The sequence below is a fragment of the Centruroides vittatus genome, unplaced genomic scaffold (genome assembly GCF_030686945.1).
Source record: "Centruroides vittatus isolate TY-2023 unplaced genomic scaffold, ASM3068694v2 contig_564, whole genome shotgun sequence".
Classification (NCBI taxonomy): Eukaryota; Metazoa; Arthropoda; class Arachnida; order Scorpiones; family Buthidae; genus Centruroides; species Centruroides vittatus.
In genome coordinates, this window is record NW_027122335.1 from 1,920,489 (window position 1) to 1,938,728 (window position 18,240).

The following is an 18,240-nucleotide window of genomic DNA, read 5'->3' on the forward strand; positions in this document are numbered from 1 at the left end:
AGATATGGAAACCTTAGGAACAGGAGGACCCGATTAACTATATGTGAACTTCTGATACAAACTGGAAGTCACATTAGTTCAAAATTTCCCCTGAAAGCAGTTAATAGATGACTGGCATGACTCCATTGCTAACAGAAAAGTATGATGTACAGTACAGTATGACACTACAGTACTAATTTGAGGTGGAAAGCATATATTTTAAATGAAATAAATTAAAAATATGATTAAAAATTGCAGCCTGACATGGTGCCATGAATGGTTGGCAATTTTTTTCTTTTTAATTTTCCAGAACAACCCCTGAACACATTACTCTTTCTTTACATAATTGCTATGATTTATATCATAGCAAGTATGTAAAGTAGCAATTATGTATGTAAATTATGCATTTATTATATCTGGAAATAAGTACTTGTATATCATGGCTGAATAATTCTTTTTGGCAAGAACACTTCAGGAAAACTTTCAGCTCTCATCATTGTTGCTTATTTGCTGATAGGACTAAAATCTACTCATGTGTTCAGAATTGCACACCATAATTTCTGAAAAATATAAGAGTGATGAAATATCTAATAATATAATATGATGATAATATCTCATGATGAAGTATATTATCATAATAATATGTTACAGTTTGCTGTACATGGCACATATACAGAGGAGTAAGCTATACCTCAGTATTTTGACATATGTGTAGTGCTCTGGCACTAATTTGTTCCCATCCTCCTTTATATATTAGGTAATTCATAGTCGTTCTGTATTGGGTTTCCTATCTTTGTTGCACTATTAGACTATGTGTAAAATTGTTTCATTTGTTACATGCCACCTTCGGCAGCTCTGCCTGCTTGATCCAGGATGGTGGTCATGACACCAGGTGACTAAGGTGGAAGTCCCAGATGGCGGCAGGTATAAAATGCAGGCACAACTTGTAGGGACCCTTCGGACCACGCCAGGAGAAGACTTTGGAGATCAGAACCACGAAGCCGTGAGTGGTGAGGGTCACTGTGTATGATTGGGACAGGACGAGATAATGAACTGTGGTAAGAGGAGAGAATCCACTTGCATTGGAGAAGAATTGATCAAAAAGTCCAAGGACTGTTGTAGAATTGGAGAAGGTTAGGAAATTAACCTGTACCCAACTTCAGTTTTTTTTGTTCAGTATTTGTTATTAACATAATACACCAATATGTACTGTGATTCAGTAGTAACAACGGACATTGAGTTACGCTACCAACAATCAGTGTATTAATGGATATCAACATGTGCTCATCTCTGTAAGTATTGCAAATATCTTCGATAGATAAGTATCATTGTATTCCTAGTAATAAGTAGATTAGATTGTAGGTGTAAGCCTTCTAAATATTGTTAGAAAGGAAATAAAAACCCCTGGAAGGAGGGTTGAACTTGTACGCTGTACCTGGATCTAAATGTGCCATAAACTGTTGTTAGAATTGGTTACTGTATGATACTTTCCTTTGTGCAGCTCTTAGTATTCTTACCCAACACTAAGTCTGAATCCCTCGGTGATTCTTAGACACTACATATGTAATGGAAACTAACTTTCTGCTTGTCTTCTTGTAATGAAGCCTAAGCCTGAGTTTGAATTTGAAAGTCACTTGATTTGGTGATAACAATGTCATTTCTAATGTAAAATCATGCATTTAGTAATTACATGTACTGAAGGGTTCTTTATTTAATATTTATGGGGAAGATTTCTTTACAAGTATTCATTAGCACTTCATGAGAGTTGTGTTAGGAGGATGCTATAATAAGATTTGATTATGTTTAATTATATTTATACATTACTATATTAAACATACAGCAAATATTTATGTATTTTTTTAATGTGTAAAACTTTTGTAAAGATTACATAGAATAATTTTTAAAATGTATATATGAAAATTTCAATATTATTTCAGAGGAATTATAGAAAACTATTTTTGGAAACAGACAGAGATTCAGAAGACAGTAACTATGAAATTAAACATTGTAAGTACATCCAAAAATATTGACTTTAAAATTCTAAATAAAACAGGATCAGTATATAAAAATCATTTAAGTTATTAATTTAAACTTTATTTTATCTTGCTAATAATAAAATTATATAAATTAAAAATATAGAATAAAATTAAGCTTTTATCTATTTGTTTTAAGTTTGTTAAAACTTTTAAGATTAAAAAACAAATTATTTAATTTTTTATAATTTTTATATTAATATTGCATATTAATATCTAAATTTAATTTTAAGAATGAATAAACTTTACAAATGAACTAAAACAAATTCTAATTGACAAGACAGCAATGAAATAGTTTAGTTTTAAAGTTTACTTAATTCTTAAGATTAAAGAAACGACAATGCCAATTTATACAATTTGTAAATTGAAATTTATTTCTTTAAAATAATCTGTCAATAAATATTTCAAGTAGTAAAATTATAAATTTTCTATGAGGGTTTAAACTTTAATAGTGAGCCAGTTGAAATACACAAGACAGAATAAACACAGAAGCTTTAAGCCATTCACAAGTCAATAATATAGTTAGCAGCATTGTCAATTACCTGTTGCCATATGTGGAAGTTGAATGATGCCATCAGCAGACTATGATGTGTTGATAGTTTAAATGGAGTGGTCAATTGTGCATAGAATGTTTTTTGATCATCTTGAACTGCATATCTCAGAGAAATTCCTTAATTTTTGGGAACAAGTTAAAGTCACAGGGACTGAAGTTGGATGAATAGGGCAATTGATACAGCACATTCTGTTTTCATCAAGTGAAAAGGCCATTGACATTTGCAACCATATGACAGTTAGCATTAGCATGCAAAATGATATGTGGCAAGCTCAGAAGATAATACCACTTCTTTCACAGAGCTCGAAGGTTGTGTTCCTAGAATTGGGCAAAGTAATGGGCACTAACAGATTGTTCTTTTGGATACTGCATATATTAAATAATTATACCATGAAAGAAACTATAAAATGCAGTGATACAGGAAATCCTTGTTAATTTGAACTCAATAGTTCAAAATCTTATTAGTTCATAACTGTACTTTTGTCTTGGCCAAGATATAAAGATTTACATGTTAAGGAATTTGATTAGTTCGAAAATACAGCGACGTCAAAATTTGAAGTGAAAATTCTGTTTGAACTGTGATCTGCCTACATTAACTCATTCATTTAGATCAAAGTGACACCATGTTGTAAGAGAACAATAGACCAAGAACAACTCTAATCTGGTCAATATGGCTTTGCTTTTACAGTAACACATTTCCAGTTGTCATCTTACCTATGAACCACCCTTTTTTTCCTTCCCTTCTTATCTCATAAAATACAGCTGGTTTTTGGGATTTTAAGATTGGGCTACAAGTAGCGGATTGAGATATATGTGATAATATTATGTGATAATATATATGTGATAATATACACCAGTAATTCTTCACGGGGGCCACGGCCCCCTGGGGGTCCATAAGAAGTTTGCCAGGGGCTGCCAAATTATGCAAAATTTCCTTCAGAATATAATAAAAAGAAAATTGATGTATAACCGAATATCGTATTGAAAAGTGAAATAAGAAAGATAAAGTTTTCCTATTTAGTTTATTTATTTATTTTTTATTTCTTCCTACATACAACTTTGTTAGTACAGAAGAAATAAATGCAAATACACTACTTACACCACAATATTTACTTCTTTTATTCCAAAGCAATTCTAAGAAACTATTATTGCTTGGAATTTTAAAAATAATTAGGAAAAATAGGAGGCTTAGTAATAGGCTTTGAAAATTTAAATATTTGTGCAAAAGATATGCAAAATCTTTACGACAAGTTGTGGGAATTTTAGTTTAGTTTTAGCATTGACTTTGGATTGATTTATCGACATGTTTCTTATTTTATTTTTTGTTAAAAATTAATGCGTTTTTATGTTTAATTGTGAAGTTTGAATGTTATTTAAATAGATAATGAAATAATAAAGTTATGATTTACATTTATTATATAAAAAAATAAAGCAATAATAAAAAAGTCAATTTATTATATATAATTTAACAAATATAAATTATTAAAAAAATGGGGGTCACAAAAAAATTATGAAATATTTGGTGGGTTGCGAGTATAAAAAGGTTAAGAACCACTGATCTACACTACTAGATTTGAGTGACTTACTACTTTTTGGCCACTTTAAAAATAATTTGGGCTATATTTTGAGGAATCTTCTTTACTTTTTTTATAAAACCTATCTAGTAACCTGTGAAGTTCTCATCAGAAAATTGCTGTTTATTTTCACATTTTATATATTATTATTATTATTATTATTATGTTGGGTTAAGTGAGATATACGCGGTTAACACCGGTGGCTGTGTACTATGCTGGACCAAAGTCAAGGCATAATAACCAAAACAGAAATTAAAGAAGTGTATCAGTGTGTGTGTCTGTATTCAGGAATTTTCTCACAATATGACATGTATTCAATATAGTGGCCTTCTGTAGTGTGATGTATGTGTTTCTATTCAATTGTAATGTGCCCAGGCTTTTGTGTAGTGTGTGTGGTATGACACCTGTAGAGGAGAGAACAACAGGTACAATAAGCACCCTATCCATCCTCCACAGATGCCTTATTTCCTGGGAAAGTTCTGTGTACTTGCTAATTTTTTCAGTGTATGCGTTTTGTATATTGTGAGTGTTTGGAATGGATATGTCTATAATGTATGTGATTTTATTGTGTTTGTCAATGAGTGTGATGTCTGGTCTGTTGTGGTAAATTGTTTTATCTGTGATTATGGCTCTGTCGTAGTACATTTTGTGCGTGTTGTTTTCCAATACTGTCTGTGGAATGTATTTGTAGTATGGTTCGTGGATGTCTACTAATTTGTGTTTCTTTGCAAGCTCTTGGTGTATTATATTTGCTACTTGATTATGTCTGTGTAAATAATCTGTCTGTGCCAAGAGCTTGCAACCAGAGGTGATGTGTTGTATAGTTTTTGGTATGATGTGACATTTTCTGCATGTGTCATTTGTGAGTGCTGTATCTTTGAGTATGTGTTTTCTGTAGTTTTTAGTATTTATGACCTGATCCTGTATGGCAATCATGAATCCTTCCGTCTCTCCAAAGAGGCATCCCCGGGCTAACCAGCTGTTTGACACAGTTTTGTCAACAAAATCCTGGGTCAGATCATAAGGATGCCTGCCATGGAGTGCCTTTCAAGCCCACGATTGCTTAATGGTGTCTATGCTTTTTATATGTTGTGTTGTGTCCATATGATGTGAGTGTAAGTTTAATGGTGTGTTATTTGAGTCTTCTAGAGTTACTGCTTTATGTAATTGTGATGTTTCTTGTTTTTTGTAGAAAAAACTCGCAGTGACTGTATTTGTTTGTAGTGAAGGTTAACTATGTCAATCAGACCACATCCGCCATCTTTACGTGGAAGGGTTAGTCTTTCTGTGGCGGATTTAAAATGATGATGTTTATGCTTAGTAAGTGTTGTTCTTGTTTTCCTTTTGGAGTTGCTCAAGATCTGTGTGAGTCCAACGTATAACTCCAAAAGAATATGTAAGTACTGGGATGACATATGTGTTTATTGCTTTAACTGTATGTTTTGCATTTAACTGTGTTCTGAGAATAGCATTTAACCTACTTTGGTATTCTTTAATTAATCTTTGCTTTATTTGTGTATGTTCTGTTAGTTTGGCCTGTTGGAATCCTAAATACTTGTAGAACTCACCCTCTTCCATGGATTCAATAATGTCTCCATTTCCAAGTGCAAAATCTTCTTTCTTCAGGATTCTCTTTTTCTATGTGAAGTGTTTTGCATTTATCTAGGCCAAATTCCATTTGTATGTCCTTGGTGTATGAATGTGTGATTTGTAGGAGTTGATGAAGTTGTTTTTGTGTGGATGCATAAAGTTTTATGTCATCCATGTACATGAGATGTGACAGTGTAAACTGTGTTGTTTTTTCGTCTCTGATATTGTGCTTTGGCAGCAAGTTTTTGTTTTAGTGTATCAATGTATTCTGTAATGCGTGTGTTGTGATGTTCATGTTCTGTGTGCGTTTTTATTTTCTTGAAAATGTTTTTGAGCTGTTTCCTTAATTTGAGGTGTTATGTTGTTTTTAGTGTATTGTGTCAGCCTGCCTAATTGCTGTCTAATGTCATTTATTTGTATTTCTATTCTTCTCTGCCAGGCAGACTTGTGATAGAATTGTGTTTTCTGTGTATTTGTCTGTGATTGTACTATCAGTCCATGGTGTGTCACTACTGTGACTGCCCCAGCATAAACTAATGTATGAATGTCTGTGAGTGTAGAAATTGAATGAATGTAGTGTGGTAGTAAGTGAGTGTTTACATAATTTAGTGTTTTTCCTACTCTCCTTTGACGTGTTGATTTTTGGTATTCGTGATCATCGTGTGGGATCTGTGCCTGTATATTTAGTGAGTGTTTCCTGAAATATAAGTGAGAGCGTATAACTAAATCCATGTCTATGTTATCAGTGATGGATGAGGAAGTGTCTGTAGTATCATTAGTGGTAATTGTTGTATGTGTATTATTATCAATGCTTGTTGCTGGATTATCCTGACAGGTTACATGATCTTCATTAATGTTAGATGTTTCTGTCTGTTGATGTATTTGATCAGCAACCTGTTGTTTGATAAGTTCAAGTGTTGTATGTGGGATAAGGTTGTTGTGTATAATTGTTCTTTTTTGATCAACAACTCCTTTGTTCGGTGACAGTGAGATGAGGATACTGTTGTGTGAATCTATGGTGTAATTGTTGTCTGTATGCTGTGATGGTGTAGTAAGTACAGATGATAAACTCGTTCATTTCTACTGTCCATTTCATCCGTTGGTGTGGTTTTCCAGCCTTTGTGGTCTGTGAATGCATTGCCACAGAAACACCAAGGCTGGGTTGGTTCCTCACATTTGTTGAGGGCATTGCAGTAGCCATGCTTGGGTCGGTGCTGCTTTCGCCACTGGTAACCAAGGGAGACTGGCCTATTTTTCGAACGTGAGCCTCTGCCTAACCCAGAACGCGGGCAATGTCCGAGCTGGTATCGCACTTTGATCTGGTTATTACCATGATAAATATCTCCACAGAATGTGGGCGTGGTCACTCTTAGCTTCATTTCTCCCCATAGACCTTACTGGCATGTGTGTCCCTACCAGGAGCTTGTTCTTCAGCCTGCATTGCCCTATGGATCAGTAAAACTACTGGGCTCTCCCACCACAACCAGGTGATGACCATGGGAGAGTTATTATTATTATTATTATTATTAATTATTATTATTAATTAATGAAAATAGCATTCTTTGTATATATCCATATCCATTTACTTAATAAAGTACATCAGTTATGTGTCATTTGGCATAGTTCACAGATATATGTAAATCTCAGATAATTCTAAACTTGATAGTTTGAAGTCACAATTATTTTGTCCCTTGTAGTTTGAAATAACAAGGATTTCCTGTATTTTTAATTTTTGAATATTTTTAGTATTTTTATTGACTGTCTTCAGGATAAAAAATGGCAATCAAATCACAGTTTTCATTCAAAATGAATGAAACAAAACTGTATTTCTGGTGAATATAATTTAAATATTACTATTCTAGAACAAAAAAATAAATCTTTTGTTCCAAAATATTTGCTGTTATTAACTGCAATTGCATTTGTTGATGAAAAATCCAAGCACATGCCAATTAATGAGTAGTTTCATTTTATTTTAAATGTATACAATTAATTACAAAAAATTACTTCAGCAGAACTGCTTTAAATTTAAAATTCCTCATCTACAGTCTGTACTTTTTTATTTTTTTTTAATTTACAGAACATTCCTTTTTATAAAATTGTGAAGTCATCCTTCAGAAGCATTTAATGACTGTAAATATAATTGATCTTGACTAATACTTCCTGTAAAATGTTTAAACAAGTGTTTTTTATGGTTAATAGGCTACTGATTTTCATCATAGAGTAAAAATCACTCATAAAAGCTTTTTCCAGTTTTCAATGGTTAGAACTTGGACATTCTTTACAATTTTTTGTCTTTGAGAGAAAAAAGATTCTATTACATTTCTAATTTTTGACTTTTTTTTTCTTAATGTATCTTACAGTGTATCAGTGGTATACTGATATGCTGTAAGGTACAATAAGTGCACCTAGGGCAAAGAATGTATATGGTAAGCAGTGAAACTCTGTTGTTCATTTGATTGCTTGATGATATTAGCACTCCCTATAATAGTTGTATAGATGCTCATTTATTACCAGGTTATACTTATACTGACCATTATTGGCATGACATTATTTAGGAACAATCAATTAATATATTTCCAATTATTTTATACACAATTCTTCTTGTTATTTTTTTTTATAATCTGTGGTAATTATTGCATTTTCTACTTAATTCTTGAATAATTGAAGAAGTATTATAAACTTTTAATATTTGTATTACTTTAGCTTTTGGTATTTATAATTAAATTTATTTAGAACATATTACATGTCTAACAGTATAAGTAAATAATTTACTTAAACAATTAAATTACCTGTAGAAATGAGTTTGGTCTAATTATATGTATGAAAATATTCATGAATATTTTCTTATGTCTTCATAATCTAAATTTCAACAACATTATGCTAAATTGTAATTTAACTAAATATATATACAACAATCAAATGTAATTGCTGTATGATAAAAATCATTTATCTTTCTTCTTCCTTGGGATATGGATTTAATTTGTTTCAGGAGTTGAAGTCATTGTCATAAAGCTTGCAAACATACAATAAATAGAGATAAAACATCTTGCTGGTAAAAAACAAACTTCTTGTGTAAAAGTTTATTTTCAATATAATTAATAATTGTCAATATAATATGTGGTATAACTAGGCAATGAGCAAATCTACACAACCATTACTAGAGGGCACTGATATCATCAAGTAACAAATTTAACAATTGAGTTTCACTGCTTACCATATACATGCTTTGACCTAGGGCCTCATCATCTCAAGGGACCTCAAAAATTATTTAAAAATTTAGTGAATGATTAAGAAGCTTTAAAAAACTAATTACTAGTTAAGGATTTTATTGTCTTTTTAATATAAATAAAAACACTTTAATAACAAAACATAAAGGACCTTATAACAAAATTACACCTGGGGTCGTAAAGAAACATAATATATTACTGCAGTACATTCATTTACAACAAAAAATTGAGCAATCGTAGCTGCTTATCTTCTGCACAAAATATTTAATTTAGTCTTTGAGGGGCATCACTTTCTTTGGCTGTCTGTTTGGCCTTTTTGATATTTTGTCACTAGGTTTTTTTTGTTTGGATGACAATATTGATTTGTAACAATAAAAAAAAAAAAAAAACTAAAATCTGTTAATAGAACATACTGTTAGTAGTAACAATGCAAACTGATATAAAACTAATGTTTATTATTTGTGTAAATCACAGATTCAAATAACATAAGAAACTATGAGATAGTATCCACTAACACAGTATAATGACAAGTAACATGAATTGCAGTAGAACAAGCTTATGATAAAAACATTAAAAACTTATTGAATTTTCTATAACAAAATAATGAAACAGCATAATCTTTTTTGTTAATTAATGAATTTCATGAATATGGAAAATAATTGCAAGTACCAAACTGCAAATATGTTAAATTATGAATAAGGAATAAATAAATATGGTGTTTTTACTATACAAATACATTAAATGAAAATATATTATATATATTTTTATTTCTTAGAAAGAATATAATTACTTCAAAAAGTATATTTTAGGAAATATCATTGTTAGCGAAGGTGCCCCTATATTGGGGCACATACTTCTGGGTTGCTCTTTTCCTAATCCCAAAGGGGGCCCAAATTTCATTATCAACAAACAACAGAAAATTCAAGACTTCTAGATAGTCTATTCTGCAAATATAAAAGGAAATAATGAACAATATTTGTTTAAATGTCCCATGTAACTATTTTTATGTAGCTATTTGTCATATGTTGACCAAAACTAAATCCTTCTTTTCAAGGCCAAGTTAGCCCCAAGTACACCCAGTGCCACTTTATGAGAGCACTGATCCAATGTTAAATCTTAGTTTGAAGCATCTTGCATAATGTATGATGCCCTTTTTTCATAGTTTGTGTCCCACCTTTCTATAGTCTGTAGGTGCTGCTGATTGTTACAAATTGTTCTTTTTATATTTTCAAACTCAATAATGAATTTTATGATTAAAACTATTATAAAAAACTGAAATTTATTTACTTTTTATTAGCTAAATATTTCAGAAATAAATGTGGAAAAACTTGGAAAATAATTCAGAATTTTCTTGCAAGACTTGTCAATGATCCCTTATTTGACTTGATAATTACATTGTCTATAATTCTTAACACAACATTTTTAGCAACTGAACATTTTGGGATGAGTTTAAAGGTGGAAAAAGTTCTTTGTTTAGGAAATTTGGTAACTATAATTTAAAATATAACAAACATAATTATTATGTAATTACTAGTACATTATAAAATTCTAAATAAATTATTTTATTTTATTTAGATATTTACTGGTATATTTACTATAGAAGCAATACTTAAAATTGTGGCTTTGGGTAGACAATATTTTAATAATCAATGGAATGTATTTGATTTTGTTATTGTAATTCTCAGTCTATTAGATCTGAGTTTTGAAAGTGTCAGTGGATTATCAGTTTTGAGAACATTTCGCTTAGTAAGTATTAGTAAATTTTAAAAAATAAATATATTTTATTAAGTTTTGTTTTAAAATTAAGAATGTATTTACTTTCAGTTACGAGTTATGAAACTTGCTCAGTTTTGGCCTACCATGCATATACTATTAGCAATTATAGCAAGTACTTTAGGAGCAGTTGCAAATATGACTCTCATTTTAACTGTAATTATTTACATATTTGCAATACTAGGTATGCAGTTGTTTGCAGACATTTATACTCCAGAAAAATTTTATCCTGATTCAGTTCCAAGGTTTGTTTTGTTAAAATTTGAATATAAATGATTCAGTGTTAATCTAGTTTTCTTACATTAAGATACAGTGTAACAGTGTAATATTTTTTTATTTTAAACATATCAATGTAGTTTATACAGTACAATATGAAATAGTACTTAATGACACAAAATTTTGTAAAATTTCCATAAGAAGTGAAATATTGTCATTGGAAATATGCAGGAGTAAAACTGCACAGAAGTTAATCAGTCATTATGAAACTTATCACTTTCTTGTATCATCTTTATTTTTAAAAAACAATTGATAATTCAGAAGATTCAAGAAATTTGTTGCAAAAAACATTCAATCAAAATTTAACTATATTTAATAATCTTTCTTTTTTAAGAATTTGATTTCAAAGCATGTTTTTAAAATTTTTGTAAGTTTATCCTTGGGCCTTAAGTTCATATTTTTAGTTTCTTTGATCACATGCTTCTTCATAATGTTTTATAAAAATTTTTTTTTATAAATGAATTCTTAATCTTTACTTTTATTTTTTAACTTGCATAAACTATTACTATTATAAAAATTTTATAGAATTAAGATTTAAACTTAAAAAGAATTCTATTTACCTTTATTCTAAATCTAGAAATATTGATTTTTTTTAATTGTTTTATATGTTAACTGAAGATTATCAAATCGTCATCAAAAATGTTTCGCATATGAATTTGTCTTTAGTGTGTTTTAGAAATAGAAACTGTATTTTTATTTAATTTATAATAAGCTAAGTTTGACTCTTTGAAGTATTAATTATTTTCAAGAATTTTATTTTTTTTTCATCAAATTCTATTGAAATAATAATAAAAGAAAAAATTCACATTTTTAATAAGTCAAATGTAATATTTTACATGAAATCACAATAGTAAATTTCAATTTGCATCATATTTTAAACAACAAATGAAATACAAACACATTTTTTTAATCTTAAAAACATTAAATGTATTGGCTTCTTGCCTTCTTTAGAACATGATATTCTAAATTTTAGAGATGTTTAGATGTCAAACTATGCTTCTAAGCAACTGTAGATATAAGATTACAGAAAAAATAATAATAATAAAACATGATAAATAAACTTTTATTATTGTATGCTAAAACTTTTGTTTATTATTATTATTATTATTATTATGTGAAAGTGCACAAATCCCAAGGGTCAAAGTCTCTTACTTTTTTCAATATTCAAATATTTCTTCTATCAGTTTTCATCACTATTTGAAATATTGTTACAAACCTTAAGGACTATTCTTTTCCTATAACTTATATAAGTGTTACATCTTCTCATTCCTTTTTTCAAAATTTTTTCTAGCTAAAGTCATGATTATTTTTTTATGTTTTTATGTTTAGTCATACAAATTGCTTTTCTTTTGTAGTCAATATATTTAGCAATGGTTTTATCTTTGTTATCAACGACTAAGTTTTTGTATATTTTTGCTTTTGTCTCACTTTCCTTCTTGTGTTTTTCATAATTAAAATGATCAAAAATTTAATTTATAAAAAGATGTACACCATATTAGAGTTAATACAGGAGTGAAATTCAATTTTTTGGGTGTTAAAAACTCAGAAAAGTGAAAGAAATTTTTATGTTTACAAATTGTTCCAGATTGCTCTAATTATTTAATAAAATTATTAAATTATTTTAATTATTAATTTAGATAAGAGATAGCACCTAACATCTATTTTTAGTCCAAATTACTTAGTTTTTAATTATTAAGTTTAGCATAATAATAACCCAATTATTAAAGAGAACTTATTGTACAGTTATTCTTCTTCCTTGTTCTAGCTGTCCATTCTAGCTTTCCTATAAACCAGATCTTGTTGTCATTGGTAATAGTGCTCTAAATGAATGCAAAAGACTGTTTCTATGTTTTGTTTTTATAGATTAAATAAAAAGTTACTATAGAAAAAGATTAAATTTTTCAAGCTCTCTTAGGCAAACAAGCAAGTGAAAATATCAGATTTTATGAAAAAAATTAAGATTTTGCTGATACTTCAAATGAAGGTCAACAGGAAAGCTCAAAAGATGATATTTTGCCAAAAGAAAACATCCTTTGTTTATCAGTGAATAAAAAATTAATATTATTTGCTTGTGATTGTTAGTTGATTATTGAATAAACATATTTCTCACAAATACAAAAAAAATAGCAGGATTGGGTTCCAAAAGTTAGCAAAATAATACTTTTTGCTAACTTTTGGAACCTAATTTTATGTTTTGTACTAGTCCTTTCTTTTGTATAGCACAGATTTGCATAAAATGGCAATTTTTTTGAAACCTAACTGCCTTGTGTTATACAGTGGATATCTGTATTATGATATCTATGTAAGTTTTTAAAAACTTAGCAGATTACATTTTTACTATTATAGTTATCTTGTTATCAAACATTTTCTATTTGTTTTAATCTTAATTTTAATGTTTAATAATCAATGAGAAAAAAATTAGAAAAAAAAAAAATTCATTGATTCATTATGTTGCTTAAGATAATGAATAAATGAATTCTAATAAATTTAAAATGAGACACGAATGCCACTTTTATATTTTATTGAACTGTATTATTGAGTTAAAAAAAATTTAGCATAAATTACTATGTATAGTAGATACATAAATTATCTATATAATTTTGCAGTTCTTATTTTCTTATATTGCAGTTCTTGTTGATTATGTTTTTATGTATTTTAATATGTATATATTATGTAATTATTAATAGTATTAACTATTTATTAATAGTAATAAGTATGTTCATTTTTTTAGATGGAATTTTACTGATTTTTGGCATTCCTTATTATTAATATTTCGTATTTTATGTGGTGAATGGGTTCAACCTTTATGGAAATGTATGCAAGCTGCAAAAGATAAATATCAACTGTGCATTGTTTTCTTCATAACTGTTCTCACTGTTGGTAGCTTTCTAGTTTTAAATCTTTTTCTTGCTATGTTACTCAACTCTTTTAACTCCAAAGAACTAAAAGAAAAAGAAGTTAGTATATGTTAATTATATTATAAGTTTATATATTATTTAAAGATATTTATATAATATAGATAAAGATAATAAATTTATTTACACAAATTTATAATCTTTATCTTTATTTTACAAACTTTATATTTATTTATTTACACAAACTTAAACAAATTTCTTAAAATCCAGCAAAAATAGATTTATGAAACTTTTGCAAAATTGATTGCAAAACTTTTGCATTGATGTTTTTATAATAAAATTAAATTTATCAATATAATAAATCTATTTTGTGAATTTTAATTTTAAAAAGTTTAGAAGTATGTTTGATTTATATGAAAAATTAAAAAAAAATTAATATCCTGGACTATTATCTATTCTCTTTTGAATCAATTATACTTAAATGTAATGCATCAAAAAATTAAAAATATTTATAATTCTTTCGTCCGATGGCTTCTTTAATTTTTAAAAAATTATTTTAAGACATAGTTTGCTCAAACATGGACCACCATTAATTTTCTGTGCTTTAGACAATACAATAATGGTGGTCCATGTTTAAGCAATTATAATTATGAAGTATCGTCACCAGGGGGAAGCTTTTCAAAATCTACATTCTCCAGCGCTTAATTTTTGTGGATAAAAAGCCGAAACACCCCAAGAAGGTTAGATGGTGCCAGGGAAGACGTTCGTATATCACCAGTTCTTATTTTAAAAATTTATATTTTTAATTGGAAAATTTGTGTTTTTTAAGACTTTTTAGCATTTTGGCGGCTAGTAGCCTACAAAGAAAGGTCGGTCGCCAGGATTAGTTTTTAATTATTAAGTTTAGCATAATAATAACCCAATTATTAAAGAAAACTTATTGTACAGTTTTTCTTCTTCCTTGTTCTAGCTGTCTATTCTAGCTTTCCTATAAACCAGATCTTGTCGTCATTGGTAATAGTGCTCTAAATGAACGCAAAAGACTGTTTCTATGTTTTGTTTTTATAGATTAAATAAAAAGTTACACAGTAAGCACAGAAAATTAATGGTGGTCCATGTTTGAGCGAACTACGTCTTAAAATAATTTTTTTTAAATATTTAATTGTTTTTATTCATATAAATTTTAAGTAATAATTATTTATTAATATTATTGTTATACATATATTTAATGTAATAGATTGTTAAAATAAATAGAAATTTTCAGTTTACAAATAATGTCAAAGGATCGTATAAAACTTGGCAAAAATAATGTTAACTATTCAGTTGTTGCCGACACTTGGTCACCATAAGGATAATGCTTTTCCAATGCTGTCTGTCCCTGACAGCCTCCTTCAGCTGCCACATTGTCATGTCGCAATCAGCCTTGATTGTGTCTAGCTGGTGAGTTCTTTGTCATCCTCTTTGTGAAGAGCCACTGATATATCCCAGCATAATATTTTTCAGTTCATTTGTATGCATAATGTGCCCAAAATATGAAAGTTTTTGCTTGGTGATCCTGGCCTCTAATGTCATTTCTGGTTTGACACGATCCAGAATAGTCTGGTTTGTGATCTTTGCTGTCCAGAGGGTGATTTGTATCCCCTGGACAGCAAAGATCATAAACCAGAACCATAGCTCAAAGGCATTTATTTTTCTTCTATTAGCTGTTTTAACAATCCAGCTCTTGCATCCATACATCCTTATGGGGAAAACAATTGCATTTATGAGTATGTATATGGTTTTAGTGCTTTTATCTTTGCTCTTCCTGCACCTCTCCATTCCTAGCATAGCTGACCGACCTAGCACTATCCTTCTCTTTGTGTCCGAACTAGAATCATTGTCTCAGACTATCTTAGATTCCAAGAATATAAACTCCTGGATAGTTTCAAGTTGTTCACATCCAATTGTCATTGTGGCTTTGCCTATGTTAGCAGTTGTCAGGAGTTTTGTTTCTTGATATTCAGAAACAGCCCACTGGTCTCACTTCTTGTTTTGACTTTCAGAATTAGTTCTTCTAGATCCTGTTGGTTTTCAGCAAGGAACATAGTATCATCTATATAGCAGAGGTTGTTTATATTCCTGCCTCTGACCGTAACACCAATGTTGGATTCATCCAGCTTGGCCCTTCTCATGATTGCCTCAGCATAGATGTTGAAAACTATTGATGCTAAATTTAAGAAGAAACAAAGATAAAGTCAGAGTATATATGATAATAGTAGTCAAAAATTTAGAGAGCTTTTATTATATTGGTTTCATATATAAATATCTATCTATAAGAATCAATGAACAAATTAATAAAGATGTACAGTACAACCAGTATCTGTATCAATACAACCAGTAACCAAGTACCACCAGTACCATTAAGTTGAGAAAAGATGATAAGTTGAGAAAAGATTATCATCTTTTCTCAACTTATCACATTAAGTAAAATATGAATAGAAAGAATATTTCTCACATTGTATAGTGCTACTTTTCTTCTGATGATCAAAATCATAACTACAGTTATTTAACTTATTTATTGGGAAAATTACTTTTCATATCTTCTAGAAAACATATATTCTTAACTTTCCTGAAATCCGTTTATTATGTGAAACTTCAGACACTACTGAATAGGAAACATTTGATTAAGTTATAATCTTATACAGGATGGTAAGAAAAGGCTTTCCTTGGCCAATTATTTCAAAAACTAATAGGGAAATGTAGACCTATTGCCAATGGCAGGCATTTGCTAAATTATAGTGCAAATTTCCACCCTCTCCAGTCCCTCTATCAGAGAGGGCTGTTGTAATCTTGGCTCCTAATAATTATAGGCCAAAATTATCAATTACAAAATCATATAACCTAAAAAAAATATGTACTATTATCTTTCAGTGCATTCCAAAATATTAACTGGTATCCTGGAATAGACTGTTAAATATGGAGGTAATACTTCACTGCACAACACACAAGGAGTAGCAGAGCATCACTGCATAACACAAATGCAATGTGGGAGTGGTTCAATGTGTGATTAAGCATAGGTTAGCACTGTTTTATTTGACAGCATTTCATATTTTGATAAATCAGATCATTTTCATATCCAAATCACTGCTAACCTAAGCCTAAACATGAGGTCTGGGACAGATTTGAACCAGTATAAAAATTTACATTAAAATTATTGTTAAAATGAAAGAAAAAATGTGCGTGCAGTTAGACACAGATTTTGTTTACCTAAGAACACGACACAAAGATAAGCAAACAAGTCCCAAGTATGACTGTGATGCATACTAAGTTACTGATTAGCATCAAATTGGAGAGTCTGAACTTTGACACTAGCGCTCGTATCCCATAATCAGAATTAAACCAAATCAAGGAAAGATTACAAAAAAAAGAATAATGGGTTAAATTATGAGCGCAGGTTTTTCAGTTCCAATGACATCTCCAATATGAGTCAGGGGATGGTGTCAGATAGAACATTTCAGGTAGACTTTTTTCCAGGACCTGAATCATTTCCTATTTCACCTGAAAACAGGAGAAAGGACCAATCGGGAAATGACAAGCAGAAGTCTGAACCAATTGAAAGAAGAGGTTTGGGAAAGACTTCTATAAAATCCCTGAACTTCCTGGACATGGTGCACAGAGGTCACAACATAGAGGTAGACAGCATCAATGCCCAGTTTCAGTATTATGCCAATAAACAAACTTGTGTCTTGAGCGAAATTGGTATCACTTGATTCTCCTAACACACCACCTGCTACTAGCCACTTCCCATCGAATGCCTTGTCATCACTGCCCCAGTGTTACTCCAAGAGTTTCCACATCAGAAGCAAAATGCCAAGAAACAGGACTTTTTGGTCACCTTTGGTTAATTGAACCAGGAACCCATCATATACCTATTTAAGTGTATCCTTAGTTATTAATAAATGGTTTTTGTGAAGATGTTTTGTATCTGTGCCTCAGCCACCATCACCCACATACAAAAAGAACCTTTTGCTTTTCAGATGAGGAATTAATGATTTCCCCTTTTTTCAGCCCATCACAAACATAAATTCAACTCCTGCATTGCTTAACAAGAATGCAATGCAGGAGTTTCTGTTATTCAATACAGAAACTACTCTAACCTCAGCACCAGGGTGAAATCTTCTCCTACAAGGTGGCTGCCATTAATGCTCTGGTTGGTAGGGCGTTCTTGCACTCATCAACCAAGCAAGCCCTGGCAACCAAATTAGCCTGCATTAAAAAGATAGCAACTGAGCATGGGTTCCCGACCATGACACGCCACTTGGTCGAACGGTACCAACGCCTGAAACATGCTTCTACCACAAATAGTAATGCCAACTCACAGCCAGACGGTTTGACATGAGT

General features: G+C 30.1%; 1 protein-coding gene across 1 annotated transcript in view; it reads left to right on the plus strand.

Moving 5' to 3' along the window:
* The window catches only part of LOC136978935 (sodium channel protein 1 brain-like), an 84,825-nt gene that overhangs the window by 39,848 nt on the left and 26,737 nt on the right, over nt 1–18,240 (plus strand). Inside the window, exons 11-16 of the mRNA XM_067274772.1 lie at nt 1,917–1,986; nt 10,254–10,441; nt 10,532–10,702; nt 10,781–10,974; nt 13,737–13,962; nt 17,358–17,598. Of these exons, the coding sequence (XP_067130873.1) occupies nt 1,917–1,986; nt 10,254–10,441; nt 10,532–10,702; nt 10,781–10,974; nt 13,737–13,962; nt 17,358–17,598 (1,090 nt within the window). The remainder of the gene's footprint in view (nt 1–1,916; nt 1,987–10,253; nt 10,442–10,531; nt 10,703–10,780; nt 10,975–13,736; nt 13,963–17,357; nt 17,599–18,240) is intronic.